Genomic DNA, 21,528 nt, shown 5'->3' with positions numbered 1-21,528 from the left:
TCTTTGTGATTCCCAAGAAAGTTTCTCATTGAAAGTTGAAAAACTGTCCACTAGAGCTCTGCTATAATGTGGTCCATTGGGCAGCACGGTGGCACAGTGGTTAGCACTGCTGCCTCACAGCGCTGAGGACCCGGGTTTGATTCTGGCCCGGGTCATTGTCCATGTGGAGTTTGCACATTCTCTCCGTGTCTGCGCGCGTCTCACCCCCATAAATCCAAAAGTTGTGCAGGTTGATTGGCCATGCTAAATTGCCCCTTAATTGGAAAAAATAATAATTGTGTACTCTAAATTTATTTTTTTAAATGTGGTCCATTTTGCATGGCTATGTTATGGTCCACTTCACATGGCCACATTACATAGAACATATAGTGCAGAAGGAGGCCATTCAGCCCATCGAGTCTGCACCAAACCCCTTAAGCCCTCACTTCCACCCCATCCCCGTAACCTAATAACCCCTCCTAACCTTTTTTGGTCACTAAGGGCAATTTACCATGGCCAATCCACCTAACCTGCACGTCTTTGGACTGTGGGAGGAAACCAGAGCACCCGGAGGAAACCCACGCAAACACAGGGAGAACGTGCAGAATCCGCACAGTAACCCAGCGGGGAATCAAACCTGGGAGCCTGGTGCTGTGAAGCCACAGTGCTATCCACTTGTGCTACCCTGTGCTACTGTGCTGCCCTATTATAGGTGAGATCAAATTATAACAAGGTTATATACCACGGCAGTAACCACAATATTAAAACAAACAAAATGAAGACATTACTTCTAATAATGTGAATATACATGGACAACTGGTCATTAATGAATGGTTGGGTGCAAGTTGAAGAAATCGGTCATTTTTAACTGCTCACATTTACTCCATGTCTCTGCTTGTGCTAGGTGAAGGATGTTCTGAAGTTGTATAATACCTCTAGCAGTTAATTTTAATTGGTTTCCAACCATCTTAGTGCTTCTTCTAGGTAGTGAGTGACTGTTTGAGATAAAGGCATTGGCTCAGTCTTTGCAGCATCCTCCTCCTTATCATCAGCTCTTCGGCTTGCAGGATAGCTTTAGGGTTTGGGTCAATATTATAGCATCTTCCATAATTTTGTTGATACCTTCTTGGGCGTCGATATTCAGCCACACATTAAAGTCATTAGTATCCAATTCAGCTTCAAGTACAGACCTGCTGCTGTCCAGATTGTGTACTTTGAATCCATCATAGTCACAATTTTCCTCTCTCTTTCAAGTATTAACTTTTAAAAAATAAATTAAAAGGGTGTTCTCTCCAAGAATTTTTGATACTGTTGATTTAACTTCTTGCAAGGCGCAGCCACATATGTAGATTTCTTCTTTCACAGGCAAACTGTCACATCGTAAAATCTACCTTTCACTTGATTAGTTTACTTCTGTATTTACATTTGAAGGTCACCATGATGCCTTTTGTCAAAAGTTCAACCCCTTGACCTTGTGTTTTTCAGTAGGTAAACAATTGATGTTCATACCTCAGTTATTAGATTTTCTGGGGGTGAGGGTGCAAGGCAGTTGTCAAGCAGCAAAATGGTTCCTTCAATAGTTCCGAGATTATTTCCAACATTTGATATGAATTTATGGTGGAACAAGTCTTCGGAAGCTAATGAAGTCACAGATTTTGGTGCCACATGAGAATGGCATGGCAGTGATTTTAGATTTAACAAAGAACAAAGAAATGTACAGCACAGGAACAGGCCCTTCGGCCCTCCAAGCCCGTGCCGACCATGCTGCCCGACTAAACTACAATCTTCTACACTTCCTGGGTCCGTATCCCTCTATTCCCATCCTATTCACGTATTTGTCAAGATGCCCCTTAAATGTCACTATCGTCCCTGCTTCCACCACCTCCTCCGGTAGCGAGTTCCAGGCACCCACTACCCTCTGCGTAAAAAACTTGCCTCGTACATCTACTCTAAACCTTGCCCCTCTCACCTTAAACCTATGCCCCCTAGTAATTGACCCCTCTACCCTGGGGAAAAGCCTCTGACTATCCACTCTGTCTATGCCCCTCATAATTTTGTAGACCTCTATCAGGTCTCCCCTCAACCTCCTTCGTTCCAGTGAGAACAAACCGAGTTTATTCAACCGCTCCTCATAGCTAATGCCCTCCATACCAGGCAACATTCTGGTAAATCGCTTCTGCACCCTCTCTAAAGCATCCACATCCTTCTGGTAGTGTGGCGACCAGAATTGAACACTATACTCCAAGTGTGGCATAACTAAGGTTCTATACAGCTGCAACATGACTTGCCAATTCTTATACTCAATGCCCCGGCCAATGAAGGCAAGCATGCCGTATGCCTTCTTGACTATCTTCTCCACCTGTGTTGCCCCTTTCAATGACCTGTGGACCTGTACTCCTAGATCTCTTTGACTTTCAATACTCTTGAGGGTTCTACCATTCACTGTATATTCCCTACCTGCATTAGACCTTCCAAAATGCATTACCTCACAATTGTCTGGATTAAACTCCATCTGCCATCTCTCCGCCCAAGTCTCCAAACAATATAAATCCTGCTGTATCCTCTGACAGTACTCATCGCTATCCGCAATTCCACCACCTTTGTGTCAAAGAACAAAGAACAAAGAAATGTACAGCACAGGAACAGGCCCTTCGGCCCTCCAAGCCCGTGCCGACCATACTGCCCGACTAAACTACAATCTTCTACACTTCCTGGGTCCGTATCCTTCTATTCCCATCCTATTCATATATTTGTCAAGATGCCCCTTAAATGTCCCCATCGTCCCTGCCTCCACTACCTCCTCCGGTAGTGAGTTCCAGGCACCCACTACCCTCTGCGTAAAAAACTTGCCTCGTACATCTACTCTAAACTTTGCCCCTCTCACCTTAAACCTATGCCCCCTAGTAATTGACCCCTCTACCCTGGGGAAAAGCCTCTGACTATCCACTCTGTCTATGCCCCTCATAATTTTGTATACCTCTATCAGGTCGCCCCTCAACCTCCTTCGTTCCAGTGAGAACAAACCGAGTTTATTCAATCGCTCCTCATAGCTTATGCCCTCCATACCAGGCAACATTCTGGTAAATCTCTTCTGCACCCTCTCTAAAGCCTCCACATCCTTCTGGTAGTGTGGCGACCAGAATTGAACACCATACTCCAAGTGTGGCCTAACTAAGGTTCTATACAGCTGCAACATGACTTGCCAATTCTTATACTCAATGCCCCGGCCAATGAAGGCAAGCATGCCGTATGCCTTCTTGACTACCTTCTCCACCTGTGTAGCCCCTTTCAGTGATCTGTGGACCTGTACTCCTAGATCTCTTTGACTTTCAATACTCTTGAGGGTTCTACCATTCACCGTATATTCCCTACCTGCATTAGCCCTTCCAAAATGCATTAGCTCACATTTGTCCAGGTTAAACTCCATCTGCCATCTCTCCGCCCAAGTCTCCAGACAATCTAAATCCTGCTGTATCCTCAGACAGTCCTCATCGCTATCCGCAATTCCACCAACCTTTGTGTCGTCTGCAAACTTACTAATCAGACCAGTTACATTTTCCTCCAAATCATTTATATATACTACAAAGAGCAAAGGTCCCAGCACTGATCCCTGTGGAACACCACTGGTCACAGCCCTCCAATTAGAAAAGCATCCCTCCATTGCTACCCTCTGCCTTCTATGGCCTAGCCAGTTCTGTATCCACCTTGCCAGTTCACCCCTGATCCCGTGTGACTTCACCTTTTGTACTAGTCTACCATGAGGGACCTTGTCAAAGGCCTTACTGAAGTCCATATAGACAACATCTACTGCCCTACCTGCATCAATCATCTTAGTGACCTCCTCGAAAAACTCTATCAAGTTAGTGAGACACGACCTCCCCTTCACAAAACCGTGCTGCCTCTCACTAATACGTCCATTTGCTTCCAAATGGGAGTAGATCCTGTCTCGAAGAATTCTCTCCAGTAATTTCCCTACCACTGAAGTAAGGCTCACCGGCCTGTAGTTCCCGGGATTATCCCTGCCACCCTTCTTAAACAGAGGAACAACATTGGCTATTCTCCAGTCCTCCGGGACATCCCCTGAAGACAGCGAGGATCCAAAGATTTCTGTCAAGGCCTCAGCAATTTCCTCTCCAGCCTCCTTCAGTATTCTGGGGTAGATCCCATCCGGCCCTGGGGACTTATCTACCTTAATATTTTTTAAGACACCCAACACCTCGTCTTTTTGGATCACAATGTGACCCAGGCTATCTACACCCCCTTCTCCAGACTCAACATCTACCAATTCCTTCTCTTTGGTGAATACTGATGCAAAGTATTCATTTAGTACCTCGCCCATTTCCTCTGGCTCCACACATAGATTCCCTTGCCTATCCTTCAGTGGGCCAACCCTTTCCCTGGCTACCCTCTTGCTTTTTATGTAAGTGTAAAAAGCCTTGGGATTTTCCTTAACCCTATTTGCCAATGACTTTTCATGACCCCTTCTAGCCCTCCTGACTCCTTGCTTAAGTTCCTTCCTACTTTCCTTATATGCCACACAGGCTTCGTCTGTTCCCAGCCTTTTAGCCCTGACAAATGCCTCCTTTTTCTTTTTGACGAGGCCTACAATATCATTCGTCATCCAAGGTTCCCGAAAATTGCCGTATTTATCTTTCTTCCTCACAGGAACATGCCTGTCCTGTATTCCTTTCAACTGACACTTGAAAGCCTCCCACATGTCAGATGTTGATTTGCCCTCAAACATCCGCCCCCAATCTATGTTCTTCAGGTCCCGCCTAATATTGTTATAATTAGCCTTCCCCCAATTTAGCACATTCATCCTCGGACCACTCTTATCCTTGTCCACCAGTACTTCAAAACTTACTGAATTGTGGTCACTGTTACCGAAATGCTCCCCTACTGAAACATCTACCACCTGGCCGGGCTCATTCCCCAATACCAGGTCCAGTACCGCCCCTTCCCTAGTTGGACTGTTTACATATTGTTTTAAGAAGCCCTCCTGGATGCTCCTTACAAACTCTGCCCCGTCTAAGCCCCTGGCACTAAGTGAGTCCCAGTCAATATTGGGGAAGTTGAAGTCTCCCATCACCACAACCCTGTTGTTTTTACTCTTTTCCAAAATCTGTCTACCTATCTGCTCCTCTATCTCCCGCTGGCTGTTGGGAGGCCTGTAGTATACCCCCAACATTGTGACTGCACCCTTCTTGTTCCTGATCTCTACCCATATAGCCTCACTGCCCTCTGAGGTGTCCTCTCGCTGTATAGCTGTGATACTCTCCTGAACAAGTAACGCAACTCCGCCTCCCCTTTTACATCCCCCTCTATCCCGCCTGAAACATCTAAATCCTGGAACGTTTAGCTGCCAATCCTGCCCTTCCCTCAACCAGGTGTCTGTAATGGCAACAACATCATAGTTCCAAGTAGTAATCCAAGCTCTAAGTTCATCTGCCTTACCCGTAATGCTCCTTGCATTAAAACATATGCACTTCAGGCCACCAGCCCCGCTGTGTTCAGCAACTTCTCCCCGTCTGCTCTGCCTCAGAGCCACACTGTCCCTATTCCCTAGTTCTCCCTCAACGCTCTCACCTTCTGACCTATTGCTCCCATGCCCACCCCCCTGCCATACTAGTTTAAACCCTCCCGTGTGACACTAGCAAATCTCGCGGCCAGGATATTTATGCCTCTCCGGTTTAGATGCAACCCGTCCATCTTATACAGGTCACACCTGCCCCGGAAGAGCTCCCAGTGGTCCAGATAACAGAAACCCTCCCTCCTACACCAGCTGTTTAGCCACGTGTTTGTCTGCTCTATCTTCCTATTTCTAGCCTCACTGGCACGTGGCACAGGGAGTAATCCCGAGATTACAACCCTCGAGGTCCTGTCTTTTAACTTTCTGCCTAGCTCCCTGAACTCCTGCTGCAGGACCCCATACCCCTTCCTGCCTATGTCGTTAGTACCAATATGTACAACGACCTCTGCCTGTTTGCCCTCCCCCTTCAGGATTCCCTCTACCCGTTCGGAGACATCCTGGACCCTGGCACCAGGGAGGCAACATACCATCCTGGAGTCTCTTTCACGTCCACAGAAGCGCCTATCTGTGCCCCTGACTATAGAGTCCCCTATAACTATTACTCTTCTGCGCTTTGACCCTCCCTTCTGAACATCAGAGCCAGCCGTGGTGCCACTGCTCTGGCTGCTGCTGTTTTCCCCTGATAGGCTATCCCCCCCGACAGTATCCAAAGGGGTATATCTGTTCGAGAGGGGGAAAACCACAGGGGATTCCTGCACTGACTGCCTGCCCTTTCTGGTGGTCACCCATTTCTCTGCCTGCACCTTGGGTGTGACCACACTTACATAACTGCGATCTATGACGCTTTCCGCCACCTGCATGCTCCTAAGTGCATCCAATTGCTGCTCCAACCGAACCATGCGGTCTGTGAGGAGCTGCAGTTGGGTGCACTTTCTGCAGATGAAGCCATCCGGGACGCTGGAAGCCTCCCGGACCTGCCACATCTCACAGTCAGAGCACAGCACCCCTCTAACTGACATTGCGTCAATTAATTAAAATTAAAATTTGTCTTTTTTTTTTTTATAAATACTTTTTTTTTTTTTAATTACAAAGTTACTGTCAACTATCTGTTTCCTAGCACTAGATTTCTAATAGAAATGCGATAGCTAACTATAATATTCTCCGATCTCTGGCTTAGATATCCTCTAAATTATAATTAAGTTATTATGTTTAATTAGTTCCCAAATACTCAAAAAAATTTAGGTTAGAATCCCAACCAGCCACTCAGGTCACAGCTTTTCTGTGATGTCACTTCAGTTTCCCCCCGACACACACAATTTGAAAAAAAGGTATAAAAGTAAAAATCACTTGCTTACCTTCTGAGATGTTCTCAGGTTCTCTCGCTGGCAGAGACTGCTCCTCCACCTCCAATCCTTGACCTGCACAATGCTAATAATATAATAATATAATATGGCACTTACCTTACACCACGGGTCTTATTATTAGGTTAGAGGAGGAGGGCGGGTGGGGGACACTACACGTGTAGTGTCTCGGGTTTCCTCTCCACCAGAATTTATTGGTTGGGGGGGGGGGGGAAACTTGCCAGAGGTCGAACTTCCGGTTCCCGCCGAAATCCAAAGGGCTGCTCCTGTAAAGGTAAGAGCTTTTAAACTAACTACTCACCTCCCAGAAGGCCCCTGCGCACCGCTGCCGCCGAAATCCAAAGGGCTGCTCCTGTAAAGGTAAGAGCTTTTAAACTAACTACTCACCTCCCAGAAGGCCCCTGCGCACCGCTGCCGCCGAAATCCAAAGGGCTGCTCCTGTAAAGGTAAGAGCTTTTAAACTAACTACTCACCTCCCAGAAGGCCCCTGCGCACCGCTGCCGCCGAAATCCAAAGGGCTGCTCCTGTAAAGGTAAGAGCTTTTAAACTAACTACTCACCTCCCAGAAGGCCCCTGCGCACCGCTGCCGCCGAAATCCAAAGGGCTGCTCCTGTAAAGGTAAGAGCTTTTAAACTAACTACTCACCTCCCAGAAGGCCCCTGCGCACCGCTGCCGCCGAAATCCAAAGGGCTGCTCCTGTAAAGGTAAGAGCTTTTAAACGAACTACTCACCTCCCAGAAGGCCCCTGCGCACCGCTGCCGCCGAAATCCAAAGGGCTGCTCCTGTAAAGGTAAGAGCTTTTAAACTAACTACTCACCTCCCAGAAGGCCCCTGCGCACCGCTGCCGCCGAAATCCAAAGGGCTGCTCCTGTAAAGGTAAGAGCTTTTAAACTAACTACTCACCTCCCAGAAGGCCCCTGCGCACCGCTGCCGCCGAAATCCAAAGGGCTGCTCCTGTAAAGGTAAGAGCTTTTAAACTAACTACTCACCTCCCAGAAGGCCCCTGCGCACCGCTGCCGCCGAAATCCAAAGGGCTGCTCCTGTAAAGGTAAGAGCTTTTAAACTAACTACTCACCTCCCAGAAGGCCCCTGCGCACCGCTGCCGCCGAAATCCAAAGGGCTGCTCCTGTAAAGGTAAGAGCTTTTAAACTAACTACTCACCTCCCAGAAGGCCCCTGCGCACCGCTGCCGCCGAAATCCAAAGGGCTGCTCCTGTAAAGGTAAGAGCTTTTAAACTAACTACTCACCTCCCAGAAGGCCCCTGCGCACCGCTGCCGCCGAAATCCAAAGGGCTGCTCCTGTAAAGGTAAGAGCTTTTAAACTAACTACTCACCTCCCAGAAGGCCCCTGCGCACCGCTGCCGCCGAAATCCAAAGGGCTGCTCCTGTAAAGGTAAGAGCTTTTAAACTAACTACTCACCTCCCAGTGTCGTCTGCAAACTTACTAATCAGTCGTTACATTTTCCTCCAAATCATTTATATATACTACAAAGAGCAAAGGTCCCAGCACTGATCCCTGTGGAACACCACTGGTCACAGCCCTCCAATTAGAAAAGCATCCTTCCATTGCTACTCTCTGCCTTCTATGACCTAGCCAGTTCTGTATCCACCTTGCCAGCTCACCCCTGATTCCGTGTGATTTCACCTTTTGTACTAGTCTACCATGAGGGGCCTTGTCAAAGGTCTTACTGAAGTCCATATAGACAACATCCACTGCCCTACCTGCATCAATCATCTTAGTGACCTCCTCGAAAAACTCTATCAAGTTAGTGAGACACAACCCCCCCTTCACAAAACCATGCTGCCTCTCACTAATACGTCCATTTGCTTCCAAATGGGAGTAGATCCTGTCCCGAAGAATTCTCTCCAGTAATTTCCCTACCACTGAAGTAAGGCTCAACGGCCTGTAGTTCCCTGGATTATCCTTGCTACCCTTCTTAAACAGAGGAACAACATTGGCTATTCTCCAGTCCTCCGGGACATCCCCTGAAGTCAGTGAGGATCCAAAGATTTCTGTCAAGGCCTCAGAAATTTCCTCTCCAGCCTCCTTCAGTATTCTGGGGTAGATCCCATCAGGCCCTGGGGTCTTATCTACCGTAATATTTTTTAAGACACCCAACACCTCGTCTTTTTGGATCTCAATGTGACCCAGGCTATCTACACACCCTTCTCCAGACTCAACATCTACCAATTTCTTCTCTTTGGTGAATACTGATGCAAAGTATTCATTTAGTACCTCGCCCATTTCCTCTGGCTCCACACATAGATTCCCTTGCCTATCCTTCAGTGGGCCAACCCTTTCCCTGGCTACCCTCTTGCTTTTTATGTACGTGTAAAAAGCCTTGGGATTTTCCTTAACCCTATTTGCCAATGACTTTTCGTGACCCCTTCTAGCCCTCCTGACTCCTTGCTTATGTTCCTTCCTACTTTCCTTATATTCCACGCAGGCTTCGTCTGTTCCCAGCCTTTTAGCCCTGACAAATGCCTCCTTTTTCTTTTTGACGAGGCCTACAATATCTCTCGTTATCCAAAGTTCCCGAAAATTGCCGTATTTATCCTTCTTCCTCGCAGGAACATGCCGGTCCTGAATTCCTTTCAACTGACACTTGAAAGCCTCCCACATGTCAGATGTTGATTTGCCCTCAAACATCCGCCCTCAATCTATGTTCTTCAGTTCCCGCCTAATATTGTTATAATTAGCCTTCCCCCAATTTAGCACATTCATCCTAGGATCACGCTTATCCTCGTCCACCAGTACTTTAAAACTTACTGAATTGTGGTCACTGTTACCAAAATGGTCCCCTACTGAAACATCTACCACCTGGCCGGGCTCATTCCCCAATACCAGGTCCAGTACCGCCCCTTCCCTACTTGGACTGTCTACATATTGTTTTAAGAAGCCCTCCTGGATGCTCCTTACAAACGCCGCCCCGTCTAAGCCCCTGGCACTAAGTGAGTCCCAGTCAATATTGGGGAAGTTGAAGTCTCCCATCACCACAACCCTGTTGTTTTTACTCTTTTCCAAAATCTGTCTACCTATCTGCTCCTCTATCTCCCGCTGGCTGTTGGGAGGCCTGTAGTAAACCCCCAACATTGTGATTGCACCCTTCTTATTCCTGATCTCTACCCATATAGCCTCACTGCCCTCTGAGGTGTCCTCCCGCAGTACAGCTGTGATATTCTCCCGAACCAGTAGCGCAACTCCGCCTCCCCTTTTACATCCCCCTCTATCCCGCCTGAAACATCTAAATCCTGGAACGTTTAGCTGCCAATCCTGCCCTTCCCTCAACCAGGTCTCTGTAATGGCAACATCATAGTTCCAAGTACTGATCCAAGCTCTAAGTTCATCTGCCTTACCCGTAATACTTCTTGCATTAAAACATATGCACTTCAGGCCACCAGACCCGCTGTGTTCAGCAACTTCTCCCTGTCTGCTCTGCCTCAGAGCCCCACTGTCCCTATTCCCTAGTTCTCCCTCAATGCTCTCACCTTCTGACCTATTGCTCCCCCTGCCATACTAGTTTAAACCCTCCCGTGTGACACTAGCAAACCTCGCAGCCAGGATATTTATGCCTCTCCGGTTTAGATGCAACCCGTCCTTCTTATATAGGTCACACCTGCCCCGGAAGAGCTCCCAGTGGTCCAGATAACGGAAACCCTCCCTCCTACACCAGCTGTTTAGCCACGTGTTTAGCTGCTCTATCTTCCTATTTCTAGCCTCACTGGCACGTGGCACAGGGAGTAATCCCGAGATTACAACCCTAGAGGTCCTGTCTTTTAACTTTCTGCCTAGCTCCCTGAACTCCTGCTGCAGGACCTCATGCCCCTTCCTGCCTATGTCGTTAGTACCAATATGTACAACGACCTCTGCCTGTTTGCCCTCCCCCTTCAGGATGCCCTCTACCCGTTCGGAGACATCCTGGACCCTGGCACCAGGGAGGCAACATACCATCCTGGAGTCTCTTTCACGTCCACAGAAGCGCCTATCTGTGCCCCTGACTATCGGGTCCCCTATTACTATTGCTCTTCTGCGCTTTGACCCTCCCTTCTGAACATCAGAGCCAGCCGTGGTGCCACTGCTCTGGCTGCTGCTGTTTTCCCCTGATAGGCTATCCCCCCCGACAGTATCCAAAGGGGTATACCTGTTCGAGAGGGGGACAACCACAGGGGATTCCTGCACTGACTGCCTGCCCTTTCTGGTGGTCACCCATTTCTCTGCCTGCACCTTGGGTGTGACCACATTTACATAACTGCGATCTATGACGCTTTCCGCCACCTGCATGCTCCTAAGTGCATCCAATTGCTGCTCCAACCGAACCATGCGGTCTGTGAGGAGCTCCAGTTGGGTGCACTTTCTGCAGATGAAGCCATCCGGGACGCTGGAAGCCTCCCGGACCTGCCACATCTCACAGTCAGAGCACTGCACCCCTCTAACTGACATTGCGTCAATTAATTAAAATTCAAAAAAAAAAATTTTTTAATATATTTTTTAAAAATTTTCAAAGTCACTGTTAACTATCTGTTTCCTAGCACTAGATTTCTAATAGAAATGCGAAAGCTAAATATAGTACTCTCCGATCTCTGGCTTAGATACCCCTCTAAATTATAATTAAGTAATTATGTTTAATTAGTTACCAATGCTTAATTTTTTTTAATTTAGTGTAGATTCCCAACCAGCCACTCAGGTCACAGCTTTTCTGTGATGTCACTTCAGTTTCCCCCGACACACACAATTTGAAAAAGGTTTAAAAGTAAAAATCACTTACTTACCTTCTGAGTGTCTTAGATGTTCTCAGGTTCTCTCCCTGACAGAGACTGCTCCTCCACCTCCGAACCTTGACCTGCACAATGCTAATAATATAATATAATAATAATATAATATGGCACTTACCTCACACCAATGGGTCTTATTATTAGGTTAGAGGAGGAGGGCGGGTGGGAGACACTACACGTGTAGTGTCTCGGGTTTCCTCTCCACCAGAATTTATTGGTTGGGGGGGGGGGTCTTCCCAGAAGTCCGCGGGTCGAAAAAAATAAAACAGAAAAGTGTTTTTTTAAAAGGATAAACTTACCTCCCAGAAATCACTTGCGCAAAGTGATTGGAGTTCATGGTAGGTTAGAAGATGTGGGGATGTAATGCAGCATAATCTTGAGTTGGTTTTCACCAATACCCATCGCATATATATTAAAAGAAAAATATTGACAGGGCAAGGATCGAAAATTTAGGCCATCAAAACTCCGAATAATTATTTTTTGGAAGCAAATAGAAACACAAGTATGTTGCAGTCCAGTGAAGATTTTAATTTTAAATATTTAACTTGCCTTCAAAGCAACATACCATCTGACTTAAGCATTGTCACCATCATGAGGCCAACATCTTGGAATTCTCTATGTAATAGCACTGAGACACTACTTTCACCACATAGACTGCAGTGGTTCAAGGAGGTGGCCTACCCCACCTTCTCAAGGGCATGAGTTGGAATATTTTATATTTGGAACGGAGTCACAAATTAGGGTAAAAGTTCCTAGACAAAAATAGGATCGGGAGTTTTCTATACCTGTGAAGAGCCATGGTTTTGTGCTGGAAAGATACTGAAACATCTTCCAAATCCTTTTCAAGTCCTTGAATCCTGTAAAAGAAAGTAATCATTTCACAAATAACTGACAGATCATCTTGTTCTACCAATGTTTCTCTGTATTGAAAATTATTTTGGAATGATAGAAGTGTAGTATAATTCATCCTTTAGCTCAATGAAGCTTGGTAAATTGCTCAAACATACACTTCTTTCAGGTTGTCTTCGGATATTGCCTCAGAATTGGTTTCAGCACCTGGTAATAAAATAGATACCAGATAAAGTTAGAATTTAAAAATGAGTGAGTGAGTGCACATGTATGTGATGAAGGCACAATTCACAATAGTCATTATTCATGCTGCGTTAAACATCTGCAAGTACTAACTCTTAACAAGCATTGATTTTTGGTATTCAAGAACCTATCTCTAGTCCTGATGTCCATAAAAACTTTCCAACAGAAGTTACTGGAAGGTAATTGGGAATGGGAATTGTTATGATCCCAATTGATGTTAGAACTGGACTGGAAGATACCAGAATGAATCCCTGGCTCAAAAGACCGTAACTTTATTTTTTTAAATAAAACGTGAAGGAACAGTGTCACAGGACCACTAATTAGTTTCAAGAAACATTTTTTAAAAAGTGTTAATATGAACGGTTGAATTATTACACAATACACCATTATCCACCCTTTAGTTTAATAAATGCACACATATTTTAAGCTTAACATGGATTACAAAGTAATCTCATTAGCACCAAGTCCCTTTAAGAACTCAGATTGGGTGTGGTCAAATATACATTCGGCTCTGAACCCAAGTTAGTATCGGTGGATTTCTGCTCAGAATTCCCTCATATGATTGTCACGAAAGTTTCCAAACTCCACTCCCAGTAATCGAGAGAGACTGGATAGGCTGGGGTTGTTTTCTCTGGAGCAGAGTAGGCTGATTGAGGTATAGTGAGGTACCTTATTGAGGTATATAAAATTATGAAGGACACATAGGGCGGACAGGAAGGTACATTTCCCCTTAGAGGAAGGGTCAATAACCAGGGGGCAAGTTGCTGTGGGATTTCTAGGATGGGGAGGAGGAGGGGTAGATTGCTGGCGGTGACTGGAGGTTATTCTTTGTCCCACCCGTTGGGTGGTTCTGGGTGCCATCTTGGGTGGGCTCCAATTCATGAATATGGGAGATGGAGGGCATAATCCCTCAGAGTAGAAAGGGGGGGGGGGAAGGAAAGAGAGTGAGAGACCTCCAATGCAGTTGGGTACATGGAATGTGCAGGGTTTGAGAGTGCCCAGTGAAGAGTGCAAGAGTTTTCTTTCATTTGAAGAGCATGAAGGCTGACACGGCGCTTTTGCAGGAGACCCACTTGCGAATGAAGAACCAGATTAGGCTCCGTAAGGGTTGGGTGAGTCAGGGCCTCCCACAGTTCTGAGGACTACCCCTTTGTTAAAGCCCACATACTCATCAATCTTCACAAAAAATCCCAAATCTGCCAACAGCCCCACATCCAAACTCCACACTGGCCGTTGAACCAGTCCCATCTCCAAAGCCACATCTACCAAGTGCGGAACATGAATGAGCAGCACAGTGGTGCAGTGGTTAGCACTGCTGCCTCATGGCGTCGAGGACCCGGATCAATCCCGGCCCCAGATTCTTTCTTATAAAAGAATCACCTCTTTAAGGGCTTCATGTGTTTAACACCCGTATTCAACGGTCAAAATTATTTTGCTTCACCCTCGCTTGTACAAGCTATTTTCTTGTGTTCTGAAATTTCTGCCCGTGTGCCTCAGGAACCAACTCATACACACGAAGGATAGCTTTCTTTACCACATCATAATCTAGATACCTCTTCCGACAAAAACACATATACCTCACTAGCTCTACCTACAAATCTACTTTGTAAAAGTAATGTTCAAATTTCTTTGACCATTTCATCTGTTTGGTTACCTTTTCAAAAGAAATAAAGAATGTTTTCACATCCTTTCCCTCAAAGTATGGAAGAGCTTGTATAAATTCATTTCTCCACTAGATTCATGTCTAGAACTACTTCCTTCCTCAATCAGCTCTAGTCTCTCTGCTTTAACTTCCCGCATTTATGTTAGAAATGCTGAAGGGGATATTCCTTCTCTAGCCTTCTGAACCAACTACTTCAAGCATAGCTGTGAGAGCTGCCTTCTCTCACTACCCATCTTTCAGTTAAAACTAGGAACAAAGGAAAGCGCTTCTCACTGAAAAGTGGCCACCTGTTGCTAAGTCCTGAAAGACGTGCTTGTTAGGTGAATTGGATATCTGAATTCTGTGTACCCGAGCAGGCACCAGAGTGTGGCGACTAGGGGATTTTCACAGTAACTTCATTGCAGTGTTAATGTAAGCCTACTTGTGACACTAATAAAGATTATTATAATAAACTTACTTATATTTACTCTTCACACAGCCCTCTCTAAGCACAATAGAATCATAGTTGGGACTTAACCAACCCCCACACATATCTTCGTCCAGCACGAATCTAATTTTAGGTTTTAACCTTCCAGGCACAAAAACATTAAATTAAACACACTTAAAATGATACCTTATTTCTAATGTTTACCAATACAAATATAAATCCCTTAAAACTACCTCTGTTTTTCTAATAGAATCCTGTTTTGTCTTTTGGCTCCCCTTTGGAGGAAGGACCAGAACCAGAGGATGCCTCCGATTGGCAAAAGAGGCAATTACACCAAGAGGAAAACCTTATGCAATGAGTGGTTAGGATCTGGAATGCACTACCTAAGAGCACGTTGGAGACCCTCAAAAAAGATTGGATAATTATCTGAAGAGAAATAAATTTACAAGGCTCCTGGGAAAAGACGGGAGGAGTGGGACTAAGTGATTTGTTCTTGCAGACAGCCAGTAAGATACAACTGGCCAAATGGTCTCCTCCTGTTCTGTAACTATTCTACGATTCTATGACTGAGACCAAATATCGGGCTCAGTGTTGCCAAGGCGAATACCAAGTAAATTAACCTAAATTAAGCAATGAATTTTCCAGTTTTCTTAATGGTTCAGTTTTACACAAAGCAGGCTTTTGTTACTGGAACTACTGGGGAATCATACAAAATAAACTTAAATTGTATCAATGGTTTCTGTATCAGCATTATTTTTCCATATTATAATATCAAACATGTCCCATACAAATAAATACATTTACTTGTTGCAAGGGTTACTTTATTACATTTTTAAATTAAGGTTGGCTTTAACAAAGGGAAATAAAAGCTACAACATTTCAGTACTCAAAGCACCCTAAAGGTGTACCTAAGTGACTTATATAATTCATAAGAACTTACAAGCTTTCACACTGGTCTCCAGTTCTACTGTTTGTTGGATTACTTGATCCTTTAACCTAGAAAAATAAAATTGCAGAAGCAGTAAGAATAACAAGAGCTTTTTGTTGCACATACCTGGGCAGTTGAGAAATATCATGATGGGGAAACACCAGCATTGTGCTAGTCTTACTATTGTAGTATTCCATTTGAAAAAAATATTACTTACTTAACACTGAATAGCGTTGACCCCCCACATAGTAGAAACTTGTGCAGCGCGCAATTTTGATGTACTGCCCAGCTGAGCCAAGCTTCAATATTCAACTTATTTGCTTCTTCATTGCTTTTCCCGTTGACTGCTTAATTTCAACTGGACACAAATGCCAGCCATTCACGTCATGACCTACATTCTATCCTGTGCTAAGTTTTGTTCACCTACCTGTAGTTCCCAATGGCTTCCAAAGTTCTTCATCTTCCAGCAGTGCATTAATTTCAAAAATCCTTTCCTTATTTACAAATTCCTCCATGGCTCAATTCCTTCACATCTTCAACACTTCCAACCTGAATATTTAAGTCTTTCGATTCGGGTATACCATACCTTCTTTCCACAATTCACTCCAACATCGGAGACAGAGCGTATAGCCAGAATGCTCTAATCTACAGAATTCACTTTACAAACCCTCCCACTTTGTAAAATCTTTCATCTTAACTAATTTGTCAAAGCCGATTTCTTCAACAAAGTTTTTCTCTGAAGTCCTCCTTAATTCACATTGCTTGTGAAGAATTTTGGAAATTTCTTACTTGAATATTGTAATCTCATGTGGTTGGGGAGGGGCATAGAAGAAAGTAAATTTAAGGTACTTTAAAGAGAGGCGGAACCTCACTAAAGAGAGCCTGGCAGAACTTTGCTAAACCCCAGAGCATACAAAGCCACAAGATTAAGTGTGGAAAATTGGATTAGAGTAGATAAGTGCTTGATGACCAACACAGACTCAATGGCCTGAAGGGCATCTTTCTGTGGTGTGAGACTTTGACTCTACAACAATAGTGGAGCGATTAAGATCAGGGACATTCAGGAGGCCAAAATTGGAGAAATGCAGATATAATGGAGACCAGTAGGGCTAGAGGAGTTTTCAGAGATAGAGAAGGGTTAGGCCACGGAGGGATTTGAAAACCAGGAAGAGAAGTTTAAAATGGTGGTGTTGGGGCAGCACGGTGGCGCAGTGGTTAGTACTGCTGCCTCACGGCGTTGAGGATCCGGGTTCGATCCTGGCCCCCTGTCCATGTGGAGCTTGCACATTCTCCCCGCATCCGTGTGGGTCTCACCCCCACAACCCAAAGATGTGCAGGGTAGGTGGATTAGCCATGCAAAATTGCCCTTAATTGGTAAGTAATTGGGTACTCTACATTGATAATAAATAAATTAATTTATTAAAAAATAATTAAAAATAAAATGGAGGTGTTGCATATAAAATACAAGCCACCCTTGAACAAAAAAGCAATGTCAAAGTAAGGAGGATCATATGCGAAGGCTGAATCACAATTAGAATTAAGATCCACCTGAAGGCAGGTAAATCTGTATTTTTCAACCTCTAATCTCAAGAAGTATGCCATGGTAAAGCAAAACTGCATGAAACAAAGGGGAAATAGATGCAGACAATGTCACGACGGAAATCCGCATTTCTGGCCATGTCTTCTGATTCTGGCTTCTTCAGAAATGCAGAGTGGTCTTCCCTCAAACTGCTTGCTCATGGCATCGGATTATCAGGGGAACAGAAGCCCATCCCCAATTTACAGCACTTGTTGCGTATTCTAAGTGTTCAGTCACACCCTGAAAGGTTTTGGGACATTTAAACAGCTTTTCAGCATGTTCTTGAATGGGTGTATGTATGAGTGAATGAATGTGTGTGTAGGTGTGTAAGTGGGTAGGGTGGGTGAGGTGAGCGGATGAATTGGGAACGGTTGGGTTAGGAAGCGCTGATTGTGTTGGGGGAAAGAAAAATTGGGTGGTGGGGCTGGCCAGGTCGGGTCAGGATGTGGAATGAGGGGGAACATATGCGATGGGGCTGGTTTAGCACAGGGCTAAATCGCTGGCTTTGAAAGCAGACCAAGGCAGGCCAGCAGCACGGTTCAATTCCCATACCAGCCTCCCCGAACAGGCGCCGGAATATGGCGACTAGGGGCTTTTCACAGTAACTTCATTTGAAGCCTACTTGTGACAATAAGCGATTTTCATTTTAATTTTTCATTCAAAGGACAAGTTGGGTGTGTCAGTTGTATGGTTATCCAAGAGTTAAGACTAGAAATTTCCAGTCTGACACTTCCTGAATAACTATTCAGATAGTACATCAGAATTGTCCAAAGTCTCCAACTCTAACTCAGATTTTATCAGAGGGTCCTGAGGGCAAAGGGAAATGCCTGTTGGAAGTTCAAACTTCTTCGGCAATTCCCATAGAATCATTGCATCTGGGTCCTGAAGCACATCTTTGGGGAACATCCAGTATCTACGATCTGGGCTAATATATTTCATGGAATATGAAATGTCTTCAGGATTTCCCCACCCCACCCGAGAAATGATGTTATTATCCTACTTCTGTGTGCAGGTTATCTGAATAAGAGTTCTTGAGAAGTGTTAAATATATTTTGACAAATAAGATTCCTTAATTTAAAAAAAAATGTTTTTATTAAAGCATTTGTATATATACACAATTCTTTAATTTTTTGACATTAGACACAAAGTAGAACTTGTGGAAATATTTTAAAACTAAATATTTTCAGGGACCAATGAAAAGATTTGCTGCGCAGGATTCTTCCCTTTGTGAGAGTTGACTCTCACCGTGCTATATCTACTTATGTAATAGTATCCTCTTGTTATCAGAACTAGATATTTATGCCCTTTCGCACAGATGCTCTTCAATGTTGAAGACAGCTCGTGAACACTTGGTGTGACAAGGCCAGACATAAATCATTATATTAGTTTAATTTAAAGCTGACAGGATTTGTATGGCCAAATTTATAATGGAAACCACCAGTGTAAATTTGGCATGCTATAATTATGGTATCCTGCGACTATACACAATCCCCGATAAAAATAGCCAAATGATATTTAGATAGAAGTGTCTGGAAAATGCATCTTGATACAATAAAATAAGCCACCAGTCTACAAAAATGAATACTATTTCCACTGGCAGGAGTGTCAACAGCCAGAACAAGTGTTTCAACTGGTTTAACGTAATTAGCAAACGATTCAAAAGGGAGATGAAATGCTTTCTTTAAAAACTGAGCAAGTTATGATGATCTAAGTGAGGGATAGTAGTAGCAGATTCAATACAAATTTTCAAAATGGAACTGGATATGTAATTTAAGGAGTAGAATTTGTAGTGCTCTGGGGAAAGAGCAGGGGAGTGGGATGAATCGGATAGCTACAGCATTTCCAGAGCAAGCACAAGATAATAACCTAATGATCTTCTATGCAATATGATTCTACAAATACGAGCCAATGAAAATTCAGATGAAGCACTTAATTTGGAATCCACCAGGGAAAAGGAAGTCCCAAAATTTAACTTCAAACTGAAACATTTTCAAATGTAAACCTCTTCCTGATTTAACACCTTCATTATTACCATTCCAAATACTTCATAAACATTTTCTCTAACATTTTTATTGTGATAATGTGTCTTAGAAATCTACCATATTTAAATCAATGTACAACCCATTACTCACCACATGAGGTGCAGAATGGAATCCATTACCACTGGATTTTCTTGGCCAACTGCTGGTGTTATGTGGAAGTTATCAAGTGCCAGCTGTCCAAGCTTCATGCAGGAATTACCAAGCTCCTGAAGAATGTGTATATTTGCTTCATAACTAATATAGAGAACAAGTGTCACAAGATGGAAAACAGAGAATATGCAACAACTGAAAATACAGGTTTTAAGAATTGCAGAGTAGATCACAGCCATAGCCTCAGTAGAAGCTGAATATTTCCCAATGGGAGTTGATGCCAACACTGGATACAGGAAATAGAACATGTATGCTTAGAAGTGTAGGCTGGCTATCAGATTCGATAGATGCCAGCGGGGATCAGATACTCCCCAATGGAAAAAACAGAAAAAGGAAGGAGGCTTTGTATTTGAAGACATTGATTCATGCTCTGGTATCTCTGATATCTTTGTCTGTGTACTCAATGATAGCACACTCAGACGTAGGTTCGACCCATAATCCAGGACGTTAGCGCTGAATGTAGGCTACCATTTCAGTGTCTTGTTAAATATGACACCGTCAGGGCTGCCACCTTCCAGATAAGATGTTACGGTTAAGGGCAGCACGGTGGCCTAGTGGTTAGCTCTGCTGTCTCACGGCACCGAGGTCCCAGATTCGAGGTCTGGGTCACTGTCCATGTGGAGTTTACACATTCTCCTCGTGTTTGCGTGGGCTGCACTCCCACATCCCAAAGATGTGCAGATTAGGTGGATTGGCCATTCTAAATTGCCCCTTAATTGGAAAGAATTAATTGGGCATTCTAAATTTAAAAGCAAAATGTTAAGATTAGTTCTATAGGGCTTGGTAAAGAATTCCATGATACTATTCAAAGAGCAAGAAAGAACCTCCATTCAAATAGTGCCTTTCATGACTTTAGGATGTCCTATTGGGAGGTTCACAGTCAATGAACAGCAAATGCTTTTATATCCATTTTGTGTGCAGTAAAATGTCTCAATGAAGAGTAATGCACCAAAGTTGACTATTTTTGGAAGCTATAGTCACTGCTGTATGTAATTTGCATGTAGCAAAGTCTGACAGACATCAGAGATTATGATCAGATAATCTGCTTGTGATGTTTATTGAAGGATACATATTGGTCAGGACACTGAAGAGAACTCCTGTTCATCTTTAAGGCAGTGTCATGGAATATTTAACAAACACGTGTCCAGGCCTCATTTGAAAGACAACACCTCCTACAATGCTGCACTATCAAAACTAAGTCAGCTCAGGCTTCTGAAGTGGGACTGAACCCACAATGGGAACAATCAAAGGAAGAAAATATCGCGAAGCTCATGATCGAGAGGTCTGGACTGATGCATCAGAGACAATGGAAGCTGGGAAAATTTACAGCCCATGTCCCAAAGTCCTCCATCACTTCTCACCAGCAGGACAGGCCCACCAGAGGATGTGGCACAGTGGTGTACGGTCAGGTGGAAGTAACCCTGGGAGTCCTCAACATTGACTTTGGTCCCCATGAAATCTCATGGACTCTGGTCAAATGAGGGCAAGAAAATCTCCTCCTAAATACCAGCTAATACCCTTTCTCACCTGATGAATCAGTAATTCACCATGTTAAACACCACTTGGAAGAAGCATTGATAGTTGCAAAGGCACAGAATGTCCTCTGGTTGGGGACCTCAATGTCCATCAAGAGTGATTCAATACACTATTATTGACCAAGTCCAAGGGGTGGCACAGAGGTGCAGTAATTAGCACTGCTGTCTCACAGCGCTGAGGACCCGGGTTCGATCCTGGCCCTGGGTCACTGCCAGTGTGGAGTTTGCATATTCTCCCCATGTCTGCGTGGGTCTCACCTCCACAACCCAAAAAGATGTGCAGGATTGGTGGATTGCCCATTAATTGGAAATTAATTGTCCCTTAATTGAAAAAACATAATCAGGTACTCTAGGTTTATAAAAAGAAAACTACTGACCAAGTCCTAAAAGACATATCTGTAAGACTGGAAAATATTGGAAGTACTCAGCAGGTCAGACTTTAAAATATTAACTCTGTTTTACTCTCCACA

General features: G+C 44.3%; 1 protein-coding gene across 1 annotated transcript in view; it reads right to left on the bottom strand.

Moving 5' to 3' along the window:
* cenph (centromere protein H) overlaps window positions 1–21,528 on the bottom strand; it is a 49,494-nt gene that overhangs the window by 23,854 nt on the left and 4,112 nt on the right. Inside the window, exons 2-5 of the mRNA XM_072515981.1 lie at window positions 19,464–19,607; window positions 15,765–15,820; window positions 12,650–12,698; window positions 12,428–12,499 (exon numbers count right to left, since the gene is read on the bottom strand). Coding sequence (XP_072372082.1) covers window positions 12,428–12,499; window positions 12,650–12,698; window positions 15,765–15,820; window positions 19,464–19,607 — 321 coding nt within the window. The remainder of the gene's footprint in view (window positions 1–12,427; window positions 12,500–12,649; window positions 12,699–15,764; window positions 15,821–19,463; window positions 19,608–21,528) is intronic.

Source organism: Scyliorhinus torazame, chromosome 9, assembly GCF_047496885.1.
Source record: "Scyliorhinus torazame isolate Kashiwa2021f chromosome 9, sScyTor2.1, whole genome shotgun sequence".
NCBI lineage: Eukaryota > Metazoa > Chordata > Chondrichthyes > Carcharhiniformes > Scyliorhinidae > Scyliorhinus > Scyliorhinus torazame.
This window is presented reverse-complemented; position numbering and strand designations above follow the sequence as displayed.